This window comes from Calypte anna, chromosome 6 (genome assembly GCF_003957555.1).
Source record: "Calypte anna isolate BGI_N300 chromosome 6, bCalAnn1_v1.p, whole genome shotgun sequence".
NCBI classification, from domain to species: Eukaryota; Metazoa; Chordata; class Aves; order Apodiformes; family Trochilidae; genus Calypte; species Calypte anna.
The window spans coordinates 28562517-28580060 of record NC_044252.1 but is presented as its reverse complement, the minus strand read 5'-3'; the positions used below and the strand labels follow the sequence as shown (position 1 = coordinate 28580060).

General features: G+C 39.7%; 1 protein-coding gene across 1 annotated transcript in view; it reads left to right on the top strand.

Annotated features, from left to right (window-relative positions):
* The window catches only part of HSPA12A (heat shock protein family A (Hsp70) member 12A), a 54538-nt gene extending 39166 nt beyond the window's left edge, over window positions 1-15372 (top strand). Inside the window, exons 7-12 of the mRNA XM_030453446.1 lie at window positions 2486-2657; window positions 5319-5405; window positions 5992-6096; window positions 7168-7426; window positions 8512-8615; window positions 9902-15372. Coding sequence (XP_030309306.1) covers window positions 2486-2657; window positions 5319-5405; window positions 5992-6096; window positions 7168-7426; window positions 8512-8615; window positions 9902-10536 — 1362 coding nt within the window. The 3' untranslated portion in view covers window positions 10537-15372. The remainder of the gene's footprint in view (window positions 1-2485; window positions 2658-5318; window positions 5406-5991; window positions 6097-7167; window positions 7427-8511; window positions 8616-9901) is intronic.
* Window positions 15373-17544: the final 2172 nt, after the last annotated feature.

Below are 17544 nucleotides of genomic sequence, written 5' to 3'. Positions count from 1 at the left end.
CCAATGTATTTGTACGTGCAGCTCCATTCTTCTCACCTCTCCACATATTTTCTGATGTAGCCTTTGGATTTTAATATCCTTAGCAACAAACTGTTATTTCCTTAAAATACAATTTTCTCTTTTAGTGTGTAGGCTAGACATGAGAATAAGAATTGCTTTGCCTGTGCTACTAACTTATGCTGGGTGCATGAAGCAGACTTCATGCTGAATTCATCCAGATTGCTGCATATTATAAAAAAAATAATTGCTGCTCAGATTCTGAGCTCTAACAGGGAATGATAATGGGTTTATATATGTGAAAACTGCAGCAGGGTATTAGGGAGCTATTTGTTTTCTGTGCCCTTTATTGGAGAGGGCAACAAGTGCTGGCCTTTAAATTTCAGCAAGATTCAGATTAGGCTTTTAGCAAAGCTTTCCAAAGGCAAAGACAGTAAAGGGCTGAATGAGTTTGTATGTAGACACTATACATTTTTTGAATTCTTTAGCAGATAAGTATCTGTAAGAGACTAATTAATGATTCACCTTGAATGTTGCCCTTCCCAAAGCAGCAAATTAAAACTTTGTGTGTAGAAGAGCTGATCTGCAGATGAGTGATGTTGAAGTGAGCTGCCATGAAACCACCCTGCTTGTGCCTGATACACCCAGACTTGTTGGAGGAAAGATTTGGCTTGGACTAAGGCACAATTCAAGAACTTAATTTTCGTCCCAAGTGCCAGTTCAGAGCTTTATCTGAGCCTGTACCTACCAAGATGATTCCATGCAAGTGAGGTGATGGCAGGAGAATCTAGTTTGGTCCTGTGCTTGACTGATAACTCTTTTTATGCCTTTTAGGGTTACTCTGGCTGCTGTAAACCTGCATTTTCCAAAGTTTGAAAGTTTAGTTGTAAACATTCTTTTAAACATGCTTTCTTCAATATGTGTTGCCATATAGTTGGCAAGATTTGATATTCTGAGTTTGATATTCTGTCGTTATCTCTACAGCAGTCTCCTTCTCAGACAATTCCCCTAATTTCAGATCATGCTCTTTGGTCCAGTGGATGTAACTATGGCACAAGGTTTTGCCTAGCAGCAATGAAGGATGTAAAGGGACCATAATCCCAGTGATGAGGTGTGCTTTTAAAGTAATAAGCACCTATGACTAGCTTAACCCTTACTTGCTTATTTTGGAATTTATTTGTTGCTTTTCTTTTTTTTTTCTTTTTGGATTTTTGTTATCAGTAATGAAGAAGATGCTTACTATAATAATAAATTATATATTTTGGTTTTTTAGTAAAACGGACTGGATAAAACAGAGGCAGTACATGTGAGGGACAAGGTTTACTCCAGTGTTGCTTTTTGAACAAGCTTTACTTTGAGTTTTTAGGTGCAGGTGTAGACTTAGGCAGCAATTCCCACAGCGTGGCTGTAGGAGGGAAGCCAGAGTCCACATTCTCTCTGTGTGTCTGCCTTATTTTTGTGATATGCTGGAGCCACACAGTGTGCTGAAGTGAAGGTTTGAAGCAGACAAATGTTCATACATGTATTTGTTTGACAGAATGGTTTAGCACTCAGGCACTTAACTGAAAAAAATAACAGCAGGTAATCCAAAAGCTGGGCAGAGTTAAAATGTATTTTTATCCACTTTAACAGAAAATCATACAGTAGGCAGAAAAGGAATGAAAACATGTTTTTGCCAACTGTTCTTTAATATTTTTGTGTAAGCCCAGCTCTGAGAGTGGTGTGGGTACATGTGAACTTGTGGCTTCTAGAAAATCCATGTGTCTGGAGGCTGCAAAGCCAGAAGTAAAATAGAAAGAATGGCAAATGTCATTTTTGTAATAAAAGATTATACTTATTCTTGGTGTCATTATTTGGGGACCTGCCTGATTGCACTTTGAGTCCTTGAATATACTGAGCATTTTGAAGATATAAAAGTGAATGTGCTTAAAAGCAATGGATTTTGAAACAGAAAATGTTGGTTTTGGGTCAGAAGATGCATTACTGGCAAAGTGTATCATGAATTCCTCATAAGCTACAAGGTGCAGGGAGTCCACTGCATGAGCATATATCTGGGATATAAAGGAAGGCATACTTCAACTAAGTGGGGAGGAAATGCCAAAGGTATTTCTTAATTTATTAAGGGAGGCTGGAGCTCCTCTTAGCAGGCAGATTCAGAGCTTAGGTAGGAATTCAGGTTTTAGGCTGTTCAAAACAACTTTCTTCCTTTCTCCACCTGCCATGCAAACAACAGCTGGGTCAGGCACTTAGTGTGGTAAGTGCATGCATCCCTCCCCTGACAGGCTGTGACATTGTGCCATCCCTCTGGGCAGGATGCTGCCCAGGTCCAGACCTTTAGCAAACACCAGCAGCTCCTTTGTGCCTTGACCTCGGAGGGTTGACTGAAACCTGGGAGCTGGGGAAAAAAAAAGCTTGTTCACTGCCTGAAAAGTGTCTGATGGGTTTTGGTATTTCCCAGCCCACTTCTCTGATCATTTCTCTCTTGCAGGCAGGAATGGCATCTCCTGAAAATCCTGAGCAGTTGATCATTGCCCTGGAACCCGAGGCTGCCTCCATCTACTGTCGAAAGCTCCGTCTGCACCAGATGATAGACCTGAGCAGCAGGGCTCCTGTCAATGGTTATAGCCCAAGTGACACCATTGGAACTGGATTTACACAGGGTACTTTTTCTATTAACTCACTTCTTTAGATTATTTGTCCTAAATTTGCTTTGCCCTTTGTTTTTTTGCCTTTTTTGCTTTGTTTTCTTACCATTTCTTGTCGTCTTTACTCTTTTAAAGTTCTTCACGTTACCATCAGTTGGCTTTTGTAAACTATTTTCTGAAATTATATTAGATCAGGCATTGATTCAGCAGGTAGGTTGGCACAGACTTGAATTTTAGCATGCAAGTAGCTTCATTGCCTTGCCTTTATTGGGATTTGTATTGATTAATTATTAAGTTGTTGATTAACATCGATAGTTCATGTTGGGTCAGTTTTTCAATTGCTGGAAATAAATATGTGATTGATTAGCTGCATTATTGAAGCAGTGTTAAAGGACTGGATCTGGAACGAGACTTTTAGTCTGAGGTATTTTGGCAGATGCTTTTTGATGTCATCTTTATGAAATATTAATTACTGCCAACACTCAGGGGAACACATGGTATTGGGATAGCAATGAATTTATCTGCTCGTAGAGGAGCAATTGCATACAGCACTTCTGATTTATTAACCTGGGATCTGTTACAGTGAGGTTCAGAGACTGGAGAAGAGTGTAAGTCACTTGCCAAGAGATCCTTCATCACCAAACATTTTTGAGCATGGTATCCTACCTCAGATCAGAGGAAAATAGGAGAGGAAAAAAAAAAGGAAAGCAAAGCAGCAGTAAGATGTGGTTGCTGCATAATCCAGAGAATTGCCATCTCTGTGCATTTCAACAGTAGCAGTGATATTGGTGGTAGGTAGTGTGCTTATCTTATCCCAGAAGGAATTTTTCAGATGGATTTGTGGATTTTACCACATTTGCAAGGTCAAAAGAGTACAGGAAGATTAATACATGTACAACTACTCCTGTACTTACCAGAGGGGGTTTTTTTTGTTTGGTTTTTTTTTTTTTTTTTAGTTAGGTGGGGTCACTACATCATTCTCTCAAATCCTCTCCTAGCCAGCACTTGTCAGATGTGTTCAGTGTCAGAGGCCCACACGAAGCACAGGACACAATCCCTTTACAGGACACGGTCCCTTCAGGGGGGCCTCTCAGCTTCTGTCCCCCTGGTTCCTGTCCTGAACCATTCCAGTTCCATGTGGTTGTGCTTGAACTCCTTTTCAGACTACCCAGGGATTTGCTTCTGGGAAAATAAAGTTTTTCTGTTTTGTTAAGGTTTTGAAGCTGGGCAGAATGTGACAGATTATGGATTTCTGCTAACAGGCTTTTTCTTGGGTGAGGGGTAACATTCTCCTTCTTGACTTTGCGTGGTAAAAGCTATGGGGGATGAGAGAGGTTTCATGTCAATATTAATGAAAACAAAGTTTGGAGGGAATTAATTCCAGGTTAGAATTAAAATTTCATAAAGACATGGCAGGCACCCAAGACAAGCTGAGAAGAGATTAAGGAGGAAGGCCCTTTAAATGTAAACTGAGGGAAGCACTGAAAGGCCATATTATTGCTGTCAAGTCAAAACAAATTTTTTACTGTTCATAGTAGTCAGGAAAACCTTATTTTTGTGGAGGGTCAAGGCTGTCTCTTGAGTTCTCGTTTTGCCCACAGAGGTGAATGAAAGGACTCAGACCTGGTGCTTGTTCTGTCACTGAGTTCTTCATCATTGAAGCTGTGACTGGGTGCTGCTTTCTCAGCACAGTGAGGCTGATGTGCCCTGTCTGGGTCTCTACAGGGAAGGGATGGGCTGCATGTGGAGCTGTTGGGGTTTTCCTGATGGCAGATGCTATAGCAACAAGAAGCAAAAAGCATTCAGTGATTTGCATGGTAATATTCTCATAAAGAATATTTTCACACCTGACAGGATGCCTCCCTTCTGTAGTATTTCATACAAGTGACCTTGAAGGTGAATGAAGGTCACACAGGGAATGATTTTTGATCATTTGGTAGTAGAGGTTGATTAAGAAACACAACAGTGAAGGCTCTCACTGCTCTGCTATCTCTGCACAGATTGTTCTGCATCTTTTGAATGTCTAAGCAGCAATTAAGTCTTTTAAGTTAACCCATTGTTATAATATTATTGCTAGATTATGCTTAATCATGAATTGGGGTATATTTAAAATATTAGGAGTGTTGGGCTTAGCCCTCAATGTGGCCTTAACAAGTTTTAACTCAGAAAATCAGTCTTTGGTTCTTTTTTTGGAGGCAGACCAGCATCCTGAAAGGCTCATGAGGCGTCTGTGCCTGAGCACCTAAAATCCACAGCAGATTTTTGGCACCATAGGAACTGGGTGGGAGCAGAGAAGGGGAAGAGGGGGACCCGGCAGCGGAGCGGGGCTGCCGCCTGCTGGCAAAGCCTGTGCTGAGCACCCGGTCCTATGAAAAACAGGGTAAAAAAACCCCAAATCAGGCCCCTCTGTCATTGGTTTTGATCCAGTTAGTATCAAGGAAGACAAGGGTGACCGAAAATAAAAATTTAAAATTTTTTCCCCCCTTATTTCTAGATGCAATGGTGTAATGTTCCCAATTCTAATGTTGTAATTTTTGTTCATTTGTTTTGATAAGAAACGATACAGATCTGTCAGCCAGCTTGCACTTGTTTCCTGCAATTTATGATAGAAAATTCTTCATGCTTTCTTATACATACTGATTTTTTAATTTTTTTTTTTTCTCTGTCAATGACAAGGCAAGGAGCACGTCCGTCGTAATCGACAGAGCCGAACCTTTTTGGTGGAAAATGTCATAGGAGAGATCTGGTCAGAACTGGAGGAAGGTAGTATCCTCTCTTGAATAAACTTTGCTCTTTTTATATAACTTTTTATATTGTGGGCAAATGGTGTATTTCCCACAAATGTGCTGCTCGTGGCATTGTTCTCACAGTGGTTATAAATAGGAAAAGAAAAAAATACAACTTCATGTGTTGTTCTTGGTAACTAAAGCTGATCTGCTGTGCTGCATGCTCTAGCAAAACGTGGTTTATTAAGGAGATGGTAGAAAAGAATTCAATTTGTAAAATGCAAAGAGGATATTTCCCTCAGAATAGTCCTTGTAAAAGTGCCATAGCATTCGTTTGGTAGAAGACTGGAACGTGCACTAGCAGCATGAACAGTTCCACTAATTGACTTTCTGTCTGTGCTAAATCAATAAGTTATGATGTCTGAATTTTTTATTTCTTATCAATCACTGCATTATAATTACTAACCAAGTCTTCAGTGTAGGCATTCAAGACAAGTGTAGACATTACTTTCAGTAATTCATCATCTCTCGTAGTGATCGTGACTCTGCAAAGTTTTCCATGCTATGTGGAGTTGTGATAACACTGATAGAAATACCTTTTGCCTATTTTTTTGGTGAACCAGGTGATCGTTACATCGTTGTTGACAGTGGAGGAGGCACAGTGGATATAACTGTCCACCAGATAAGGCTCCCTGAAGGACATCTTAAGGAGTTGTACAAAGCAACAGGTGATATTTCCACTGCCTGCTTTATTGATGTAATATTGTCACTTCTCAATAAAGGCAATGTATTCCTTTATTATTTGCTACATTTAGTTCTTCCTGACATAAGGCCAAGGTTGAAAATTAGTATAACTTAGCTGCTGGTCAGCCAACAAGGGTAAATCACTTCATGCTTCTGATGCTTTTGGGTGGTAAATATCACACTGTGAGAGTGAGAAATTGCCATCTCTTGTGTTACTCCCAGTCAGGTCATGGCCTCCTGACATGGTCCTGGTCATCATCTTCTTGTCTTTTGAGAGGTAACTTGTGCAGAGATGTACTGTGGAAATGAATAGCCAAGTGTCACAACAAGATCATCACAAAGTGACTGTTGGCAGAACAGGATTTTCCCAGATTTAAGGTGGACAGTTTATATATTCCACTAATTTCACAGGAAGTGTAACAGGGGATCTGTAATACTCTGGGAAAAATAGACTATAATGAGTCCACAGTAAAGATATAAAGTACAATTCCTTGAATGGTATTCCCTTCCTGAACTCCATATCCCCTTTGACCGTGTCCCATTACTAAGCTGTTACCCACAAGAGAAAACCTATTATCTGTTCCTCTGTCTCCATCCTGACTTAGTCTCCATGTGTGATCCATCACAAGCATTCTCAGTCTTGGTGGCTGTAAGACTACCTCAAGAAACAACCTGGTAAGGGCAAGTAGAACACTGTACATCAGGTCTGTCTACTAAATGTGATTCCAACTCACACTTTTTCATGTGTGGACAAGGAGGTGGTTTGCTCTTCAATGTCTAATAGACATATTTCTGTGTTTTATAATGTAGTGTTACAGTGGCTATGATGGTATAGGAGTAAAAGTGAGGCAAAGGTAAGATTTTGTTCTCTATTACAGACAAATATTTGTCTCTATTATAGACAAATATTTCTATTTTATGTTAGGAAAAGATGCCTTTTCCTGTAGCCCTTTACCCATGGCAGTCCTAGTAGTGTCAATCTGATGTGTTCGGTCAACTTGAAATCCAGTAAGCAGTTTCAGATATTAAAGATGTGGGTTTTTTCTGTGTTACAGGTGGACCATATGGTTCTCTAGGTGTGGACTATGAATTTGAAAAGCTCCTGTGTAAAATATTTGGAGAAGATTTTATTGAGCAATTTAAAATCAAACGTCCTGCTGCCTGGGTAGATCTGATGATAGCCTTTGAGTCCCGTAAACGGGCAGCAGCTCCAGACAGGACTAATCCACTAAACATCACCCTGCCTTTCTCCTTCATTGACTATTACAAGAAGTTTCGAGGTCACAGTGTAGAACATGCCTTGAGGAAAAGCAAGTGAGTAGCTGACTGAACCCAACTCGATGCAGAATTAACTACTGATAGCAAATGGAAGTGAGGAGAAAGTAGAAGTGAGCATTTTGCATTTTTGGAGTCAGGTACTACAGGACACTGTGGATCTGAGACAATGGGAGAACAGATATGTGGCATTTAGTACATTAATATATTGGCCTCTCTCTGCATTTTTTGATCCAATGAACACTGACTGTAGCATGAAGGCTGAAACTCCTGCTTTCTTACTAAAGTTGTTGGTAAATGTGCTTGGAACCTGAATGACTTGGGGTCCAGCTTGGAGCCACTTCCTAAATGAGACTGAGGTTCTGAAGTCATTAAAAATTTCTGGAAATATTCCCCCTCAGAAGACCATTGCTTTCTTATTAATAATCTTAGTGGTGAATCTCAGTGGGAATGTTAAATGATCCCTTCAAATAAAATGAAATTATTTGGATAACAGGATAGAGTATAAACAGGATAGAGTGTTAAATGATCCCTTCAAATAAAATGAAATTATTTGCATAACAGGATATAGTATAAAGGTGACATATAATGTGTATGACTACAGGGGAGATTACTGAGCTATAGGGCCATGCATCAGTGCTGGAATAGCATCTTGCCTGCATTCACTTAATAAATGTTATGCCTCATTAAAAATGCTGTGCTCCCTTCTGCCTCCCGAGGCTTCCCATCCTTGTTTTCCTTGTGTGTTTCCAGTGGCTTTGGCTGCGACTGCTGTAATCTAAATGTTGCCCTTCTGGGAATGAGTCAGTGCTGATTCAGATGAGCGAGCACTGGATTGAGTGCCAGCTGTTCAGGAAGCAGCTGAGCACTGGGAAGGCAACAGAAAGCAATCAAGCAAAGAAAACAACAATTAGACGAGCAAAAATAACAATTCTCCCTCGTAGTTTCACATTGCTGCAGTTGGTTTGGGACTAGGGTGAAGTGAGGCCCTTTCTTCCAAGCAAAATGCGTGCAGATTCTTTAAGCTCATTCATTTATTTGTTTAGTGTATCTTGTGAGTGCTTGGCTGTTTCTTACAACTCAACTGTAATGTTTTAACATCCTTCTCCACTGTTCTTTTCCAGTGTGGACTTTGTAAAGTGGTCCTCTCAGGGAATGCTGAGGATGAGCCCGGATGCAATGAATGCTCTTTTCAAACCTACAATTGACCAGATTGTTCAGCACCTTAGTATGTATCTGCATGTAATTCCACTTTCTGGCAGAGCTGAAATTGGAGCATTGCTCTCCTGTTTCAAACCAGTAACTGGGATTAAACTACTCCTGGTATGCACCAAACATAGGCAAGGAATTTAATTATGAAACCTGTAGTTCTCTGCAAAGTAGTTAGGAAAATAATAAAAGTCAGGGACATAACCTTAATATGTATTCCTACCCATCTCTAGTGTCAGTTATTGAGTGAGATTCATTCCTGTTACTTCTGAAGGTTCAATTATTCTGTGCTTCCAGGTATGCAGGCATTCAGAAGGCTGAAATGCATTGACCAAGCCAGGTCCTGCTTTTCTTTTTCCTGTTTTAAGCACCAATTGCATAATGCCAGAGAAATAACTAGTTTCTGATTTATTCTTTCTATTAAGACTTCTAGTTGAATTCTCCTTCGTGGAGGGTCAATTTTTTCATAACCGTTCTAATCACTGACATCTGTAAAACACAAATATTAAATGATGCATCATGTAAAAGTACTTCCAAACATGGCCCAAGCAGCACTGGATTTATTTCTCCAGTAATGGAAAGTGGCATGGGCTCATTGGGAAAATTATTATCTAAAGATTTCCTGGTGAAAGATTGGATTTGTGTCAAGTGGAGTATAAAATATGTACTAAGGAAAGTAGTGGTGTTCTACACACTGAAAAGCACTAATTGGATCATGTTTGGAATGAAATATCCAGCTTTTCCCACTGTATCTGAGGAATTATTAGGTAAATTTTTAGGTTACAACTTAGTAAGCCAGCTAGCAGAGAACAGTTTATACATGAGCAGGGAGGGAGGGACATAGAATTTCAATAGTTGTGGTTAAGATGGTAGGGTCAGAAATAATAAATGAATTTAAAATGGGGTGACCTATCAGGAATACAATAAATGGTATGTGAATTGGCTAGGTCTGGGAATAATACTTTGGGTGGAAAGATAATGCATTTTCCTACTACCCATAATGTAACTGGCAGGATTTCTTTCCCAAGAAATCCTTACTGGTAGGAGCTAAATAAAAATTCTGCTTTAAGTGGTACTTTAGAAAGATTTTATGCTTTGAGGTAAGTTTCTATTCACAGGGAAAGAGGGTACATAGAAATAACTACAGAAGTGGAGCTAATGCATGCTGAGTGTGAGCATAGATGCAGTTTCAGATTTCATGCGTGTGCATGGAACATTTGGTGGACTTAGTCGTTAGGAGTTTTACCTGCATTGTTCTTGTCCCAGTGGATTTTTCCCTATTGAACGGGCTCTGTTTCTGTCTAGGTGATGTATTTGATAAGCCAGAAGTGACCAATGTCAAGTTCCTGTTCCTGGTGGGTGGCTTCGCTGAATCCCCCTTACTCCAACAAGCTGTCCAGAGTGCTTTTGGTTCGAGGTGTCGAGTCATCATTCCTCAGGATGTGGGGCTCACAATCCTCAAAGGAGCTGTTCTCTTTGGTCTAGACCCTGCTGTCATCAAAGTACGGCGTTCTCCTCTCACCTATGGTGTGGGTGTGCTCAATCGTTTTGTGGAAGGGAAGCACCCACCAGAGAAGCTTCTGATCAAAGACGGCACACGCTGGTGCACTGATGTCTTTGACAAGTTTATCTCAGCTGACCAATCTGTAGCCCTTGGAGAGACTGTGACCCGCAGTTACACGCCTGCCAAACCTTCTCAGTTAGTAATAGTGATCAATATCTATAGCTCAGACCAAGATAATGTCAGCTTCATCACTGAATCTGGAGTGAAAAAGTGTGGCACTCTTCGCTTGGATCTCACAGGAACTGATGCTTCGGTGCCGAACCGACGGGAAATCAAAACACTTATGCAGTTCGGGGACACTGAAATCAAAGCCATGGCCATTGATGTTGCCACCTCTAAAAGTGTAAAAGTTGGTATTGATTTCTTAAACTACTAACGGTCCATTTTCCCCCACCACAGCCTGTTCGTGAGACTGATCTTCCACTATTCCATTTTTTGACTTTCATATGTCACGTAATCAACTTGAATTTCAGCAGGCTATATGAGAACAGCTAGTAAGGTGGAGTACATCGTGTTTGTGCTCTTTGATGACCAAAGACTGGATTTTGAAAGACCTTTAAAAAATTTTGGGAACGAAAGTTCCAGAGGTAGAAGTTCCCAAGTTACTCAAGCATGCTTATGATCTACCTTTATTAAGTACATACTGATTATTGTTGGGTCCTGAAGATTAGTTAAAAATCACAATCTCTATGTTACTCTTTTTCTTCTTCTTCCCAAGAAACACCCTAACCCACATGATTGTTGTAGGGGCTGTATCTATGTGGGGCATCAATTTAAGCAGTACCATCCTCTGGCAATGGGAACAACATAGTAGTGCACAGTATTTTGTTCTTTGAACACCCTGAAAGGAGATTGTAGTGAGGTGAGTGTTGGTCTCTTCTTCCAAGTAACAAGTGATAAAAGAAGAGGAAATGGCCTCAAGTTGTCCCAGGAGAGGTTTAGATTGGGTACTAGAAAAAATTTCTTCACTGAAAATATTGTCAGGCACTAGAACAGACTGCCCAAGGAAGGGGTAGAGTCACCATCCCTGAAGATATTTAAAAGACTTGTAGATGTGGTGCTTAGGGACATGGCTTAGTGGTGACCTTGGCATTATTAGGTTAAATATTGGACTTGATGATTTTGAAAGTCTTTTCTAGCCAAAACAATTCTATGACTTTGCTCTGTGCTTTCAAAATTTAAAGTGTTGGAATGACTGAATGACTTAAGAAGTGGGAATTGAGTTTTTTGTATTCTGAGATCCCACCGAAGAAAAATTCCTCAGAAATCCTTAAACTTAGATTCAGAATATATGTATCAGGAATCTAATATTGATTGCACCAATTTGAAAACGAGGCCTTTATTGTCAAAGCTCTCAGACCTAGCAGTTGTATTAAATTGTTAGTATTACCCATATTACACTCTAGAAAATTAATAAGAACAAAGCTGTTTCCCATTTTAAGTCTTGTGAACTTAAGTCTCCATCTGAAATCATAGAGTCACAGAATGGCTGAGGTTGGAGGTGACATCCATGGAGCATCGGGTCCAATCTCTCAGCTTTAAGCAGCGTCAGCTAGAGCAGGATACTCTGTCCAGTTTCAGTTATCTCCAAGGATGGAGCTGTCTGAACATCTCTGGCCAAGCTGTCCCAGTATTTGACAACCCTTACTCCAAAAAAGTCTCTTGTTACATTTAGAATGAATTTCTTGAGTTTCAGTTTGTGACCACTGCCCCTCGTTCCTTCACTGGAGACCTCCCAGAAGTCTGGCTCCATTTTCTTTACTGTCTTCTATCAGATTTAGATACATTCCTGGCATTCCCTGAGCCTTCTCAAATCCAAACAGTTTGAGTCTCCAGGCCTCTCCTCACATGACAAATCCTCCTGAATCATCTTCATGACCCTTTGCTGTACTCAGTCCAGCACATCTGTGTCTCTCTTGTCCTGAGAAGCACAGAACTCCAGATGTGGTTTCACCAGGGCTGAATAAAGTGGAATACTCTTTTTGCTTGACCTCCTGGCAGTGCTCTTCCTATTGCAGTACAGGAGGCACTCTTTGGGCTGTTTCACAAGGGCACATTTCTGATTTATGCTCGACTTAGTCTCTACCAAGACCCTGAGGTCTTTCTGCCAAACTGCTTCCCATCCAGTTGGCCCAAAGCCCACACTGGCACTTGAGGTTATTCCTCCCCAGGTTCAGGACTTTGCACTTCCCTTTGAACTTTATGAGGTTCCTGTCTGCACATTTCTGCATCCTGTTGGGATCCCTCTGGCCCAGTTGGTTTATCAAGCACTTCTCCCAGTGGTTGTACTTTTTTCCTTGGTAATCCCTGTGGTAAGACTTGGAAGTACAGTTAGGTGATGGGTGTCCAGGAAGATTTAAACAACTTAAAAGTGAATATGTCAAGATCAAAAGTACTGTAATGCATTTTTGAGTAGCAAACCTTGTAAAAGAGTAGGATATGTCTCTGGGTATAGTAAAGTAGAAGGCAGAAGCCAAGAGAAATAAGCTACAAACAGTATTACATAAACCATTCCTTACATGACTATTAGCACACAATAGAAACTACAGTGAAATACAGTGAGGGTCATGGTAGCATCTCTCTTCCAAACAATAACTTTTTGGAAATGTTTTCTTAAGCATGTTCACCTGGGAAGCTGCTTCTGCAGCCAGAGGAGATTTTATTTTATAAAATGTTGCAGGGAGATAACTTCTGAAAGCTGTAATCTATGTCTGCCATGAATTAACTTCAGATTCGAGTCTAGATTCCTCTGGCAGACTGGTACCAACCTGTAGAATCATCCTAAAGAGCTGACATTTCAGAATATTTATACAGAGCTGCCTGATCACCTGCTGGAATTCATTACATTTTTGAAGTTTTACAGTGTTTAACAACTGTTAAACTAAACCTTCATTTCTAATAAGTTGAGCAGAAGTTAAATCCATTACTGACACTTAGAAAATGAAAGCTTCATCAGTTATTTCACTAAATTATGTTCTAATTCTGCACTTAAGCTTTCTGTGTTTAGCCTGGAGTTTTGCCACAGTAAAGAGCTGCAGAGCTGCTCTACTGCATTTTGCCATTGGGTTTTTGTGTCTTCTGCAGAATTCCATAGTTGAATGTGAAATCTGTTCTGCATTCAGCTTTAAAAAAAAAAAAAAAAGGACTATGGAGAATGCTAGTCACAGTATCTGGCTGGATACTTTCTGTAATTACAAAGTGTGCTTGCTAGCATTCAGTTTCCTGCTGCCTGCTAAATGCTTTAAAAGCTAAATACTGGGATTTTTTTGTGTGTTGCTTTCTATGGTTTACAAACAAGAGAAACTTTAAGATGAGTTATGAACAATATAATTTTATGTATATACAATATTTAAATATTGTACAGACTCTTTCTTTCTACAGTGCTATTTTCTTGTATAAAAATGCTCTTTGCCTCTGTTGATTTCATTCAGCTGTTAAATAACATAGTTTCTCAATCAGCTTCTGTAATTACAGGCTTTTAAAGATGGTAAGATACAAAATGTAAAAGGCTGATCTTATAATAATAGGAAAGAAATGTTGGTGTGTCAGAGAATACAACATTCTTCCTGCAATGCAAGTCGTACCAGTTAAGCATATTACACAGATGCACTAGTATGTTGCTGGCATTTTAAGTTCTTTGTTTCAGATGGTGACCATTCCAGCTCCAGCAGTTCATCATAATAATGGATGAATCCTCCTGTAAAACCAAGTTAAAAATTAAATATACAGCTTGGATATACAGCTTCTTTGCTATTTTTTTTTTTTCGTTTTTTTTTTTTAAGGATCTTCTCTAGTGAAAGAAAACCAACCAACCAACCAAAAAAAAACCAACATAGAACTACCTTCCAAAGGCAGGCAACACAGATTTATTGTAGCTGCAGGTAATGCCCAGTCTCTGTCTACCATTACCACCCATCAAAAGGCAAAATTTTAAAAAGTAGGCTTTGGTGTCTGCATCCTCTGTTAAACTGAATCGGTCCAATTTTGCACAGATTTGTTTCCAGTGGCCTTAAGTTAACACAGAATTTGGTCTAATAAATGACTTCAACTTTCCTCTGCCCCCTGAAGAGGAGTTGAACTGCAGGATCAGGTGGCCCAGGATTTTCGTGCTCTTTTCAGCCTTTCTGCAGGGAATCCCTTCAGGGTAGTTTCTGCAGCTCTTCTGAAGCATGGTTCCCTTCACAGTAGCAATTTGCTGCACTTTCATATTCCCCTTTTTTAAGATAACTTCTGGATCCAAGCAGGGCTTGTTGCTGAAATGACTCTCCTGTAACTGTAAAATATGAAGTTTGCATATTTTTGCACTTGCTCATTCAGTCTGATGAGAGAACTCTCAAGCTTATCTTTGCAGAGCACTGAACTACTGAAAAAGCTCCCAGCTGTCCTTCTTGTCCTCTTTAAATCTAAGAATGGAAAATTAGTTTGTCTTCCTAAAGAATTAGAATTGTAAGTAGAATATTATGCTGTGGTCTATAGTCTATAACCCACTTAAACAGCTTTACATTGTAAGTGGCATGTGGATGCCCATTTGGATAAAGGATGTTAGGCTGTAAAATGAAGATGAAATTTATTAGGAAATGAGTCATTTTTAGAATAGGAATTCTGATACTTCTGCAGGAGATTGCCTGCAGAGCATTTTTTGGTAGGGGTTTCAGATGACATTGTGCAACTAGATGTTGAGAAGACAAGGCCTGCTGTCCTTGGAGAAAGCAGGAGGCCTTGGCAAAAGTTCTGTTCTGAGCAGCAACTTGCAAGTTTGGGTTCAAGTTATTTATCTCTAGGCTGAAAGTTAGCAGCTACTTGTGCTAGAATGATGAATTGTGCTAGACTATGATAAATGTGCAGTGATGGTTAGGATGGTTTACATTGGTATGAATATACCAATATTTATATACAGGAGTTTTAATGCATTATTATGAGAAGGCTAATTATATATTGCAGAGATTTAATTGCCAAGATAAGCTGCATATTTATGATATGAAGTGGCTTAAGCGGATGAATAGTATAAAATTGTTGGGCATAAAGTCACAGTACTCACCTGCTTGAAATAGTCTTAACCTATACTATAAAACCAACCATTGTGGTCTTGTTCACCTCTGTGCAAGATAAATTCAGATTTCACTGATGTTTGGAGCTGTTCACAACTTGTCTGGATTGTATCTTGAGTGTTCGTGTGTCTTCAACCATGTCAAATAAAATACAGTAAAACCAATTATTCTTTTTGGGTGTTAGTGTTTTTACAAAAACAGCTATAAAGAGAATCCTGATTGATGTTGGAAGTGAGACAGGGCAGGTGTGGTCATACTTGGGTTTGGGTGCTCCTTCATACACACACAGGAGCAAAAGAGACATCAACCATATGTGCAGCTTCTCAGGTTTCATCAAGCTCTAGGATGTGGGATCACCCAGGAATCTTGCCCAAAGGCTTGCAGGCTGCTGTGCAGCCCATACAACTCCTGCTTCATTTTTAGGTCACTTGTGCACTTCCTAAGGAGACTCCATATGTGCCTGAGGAAGAAATCTGCTGCTGGGGATTACTCAGCTTCCACTGAAGTCAGTGTAGTTCCAAGTAGGGCATCTCTTGAAGCCAAGACAGAAAGAGTTTGGGCAATACCAAAAGCAGATTAGGTATTTTCTGCAGCAATGCTCTTAGAGAGCCATGAAATGAAATATAAAAACTGAAACATCAGGGGGTGTCTCTTTAGGCTTGCCAAAAGTGATCTTATTGCTAAAGTGGTAGTCAGGCTAACAAGCTGGCCAATAACCAGGTATATTTGCATGAGAGTATATATGGTACTTGTATGTGTGCAGATCTAGGAATGTTTAGTAAGGTCTAGTATAGTGATTGTACATACATATATATTAACATATATATTAACATTATATATACATATATATATACAAATATGTGAACATATATGTATATATGTATAGCATATATTAACATTAATAACATACAACATATATTAATTTATCTAACAAATGATAGTTTGTGCAGTCTTACATTTCTCTACTAACAGTTGCAGGCCATGTCCCTCTGAAATTTGGCAACGTTGGCAGTGGCTCTGGAGGTGATTCAGGGGTGTCTGTGACCTCAGTCTACAAGTGCTGCTCAGACACAAAGATGCAGAGAATGAGCTGAGTTGCAGAGCAGCCACAACTTTTGGAGCTATTTGCTGCAATGAAGATGTTTTACAGGTGCTTTATGACTATAATTATAAACACCATCCTAATAGGCTAGGTACTGTATTTAACTTGTAATGAACTTGATTTCAGCTAAACATTCAATTAATGTTACCAGTACAATGGGAAATATAATTACAGTCTTCAGAGGCACATTAAGAACCAATTTTTGCTTTCAGCATTCTAGTGCATGGCTCTGGTTTCCAGGGCAGCTTCATAGATGTGGATTTACTGGCAGACTTTATCTCTTTTGCTGGACTTCCTAAGACTTTAACTTTTCTCTCTCATGAGTCTGTTTCAATCAAAATTTAAATCCCTGTCTTGACAGGAAGGAGTTTACATGAATTGTTGGTTCTACCAAAATCAGATAAATCCTTGCTGAAATTTGTAGATGGTGTTTTCATGTTAATAGCTGTGGAATAACAACTTATGAAACAATGTTCATGATGGCAATGTCTACCCTTACCAGAGAGATTTTCTTCCAGTTTCTTGAGCAGCTCCATTAAACACCACCCAGATGTCTCTCAATGACAATGGATTCAGTGTCCCCTTACTCGGGGCAAGAGAAGACAGATTTTAAGAAACATTTGGAAAAATCTGTGAGACCTGCAGGTGCTTTGTGTAACTGGGATTCAGGCCTGTTATTTGCCAGCCTCATTAGGTTGGCTGATGTTGGAAAACTTGTACTTAACTTTTTGTCAGGAATAAATTCCGATTTATTGGTTCTGGTGCATCCCTTGTGTTCTAATACACAGAAACAGTTTTGTGGTGGGACTGCTGTAGCATGACAATAAAGCATTGGGGGAGCAGAATTTTGAGGTTTTTTCCCTCCAAATTAGAGGTTGGAAAGTGGATATTCAAAGGAAGAAGTTTGCCCTACAACCTGTGCAGTTCCACAGATGCAAAGAGTAATTTCTTGGAGCAAAACCATCCTGCGTCATCTTGAAAAGGCATTCACAGCAAACATCAGGAGTGCTGAGGAGCCTCTGGATAGCTGAGGTATGTGAGATGTATTTGTGATTATCAGTTCATGACAGTTATGTTTTCATACCTGTGACTTCAGTGTGTGGGTGTTCTTACTCCTTGTCTAAGCACAGAAGTGGCTTTGATGACTTCATAAGACAAATGCTCAGAAATCTGGCACAAATTTTGCTAGACTGCTGGACTGAGGTACACAGACAATGGAGGAAGCATATTTCTC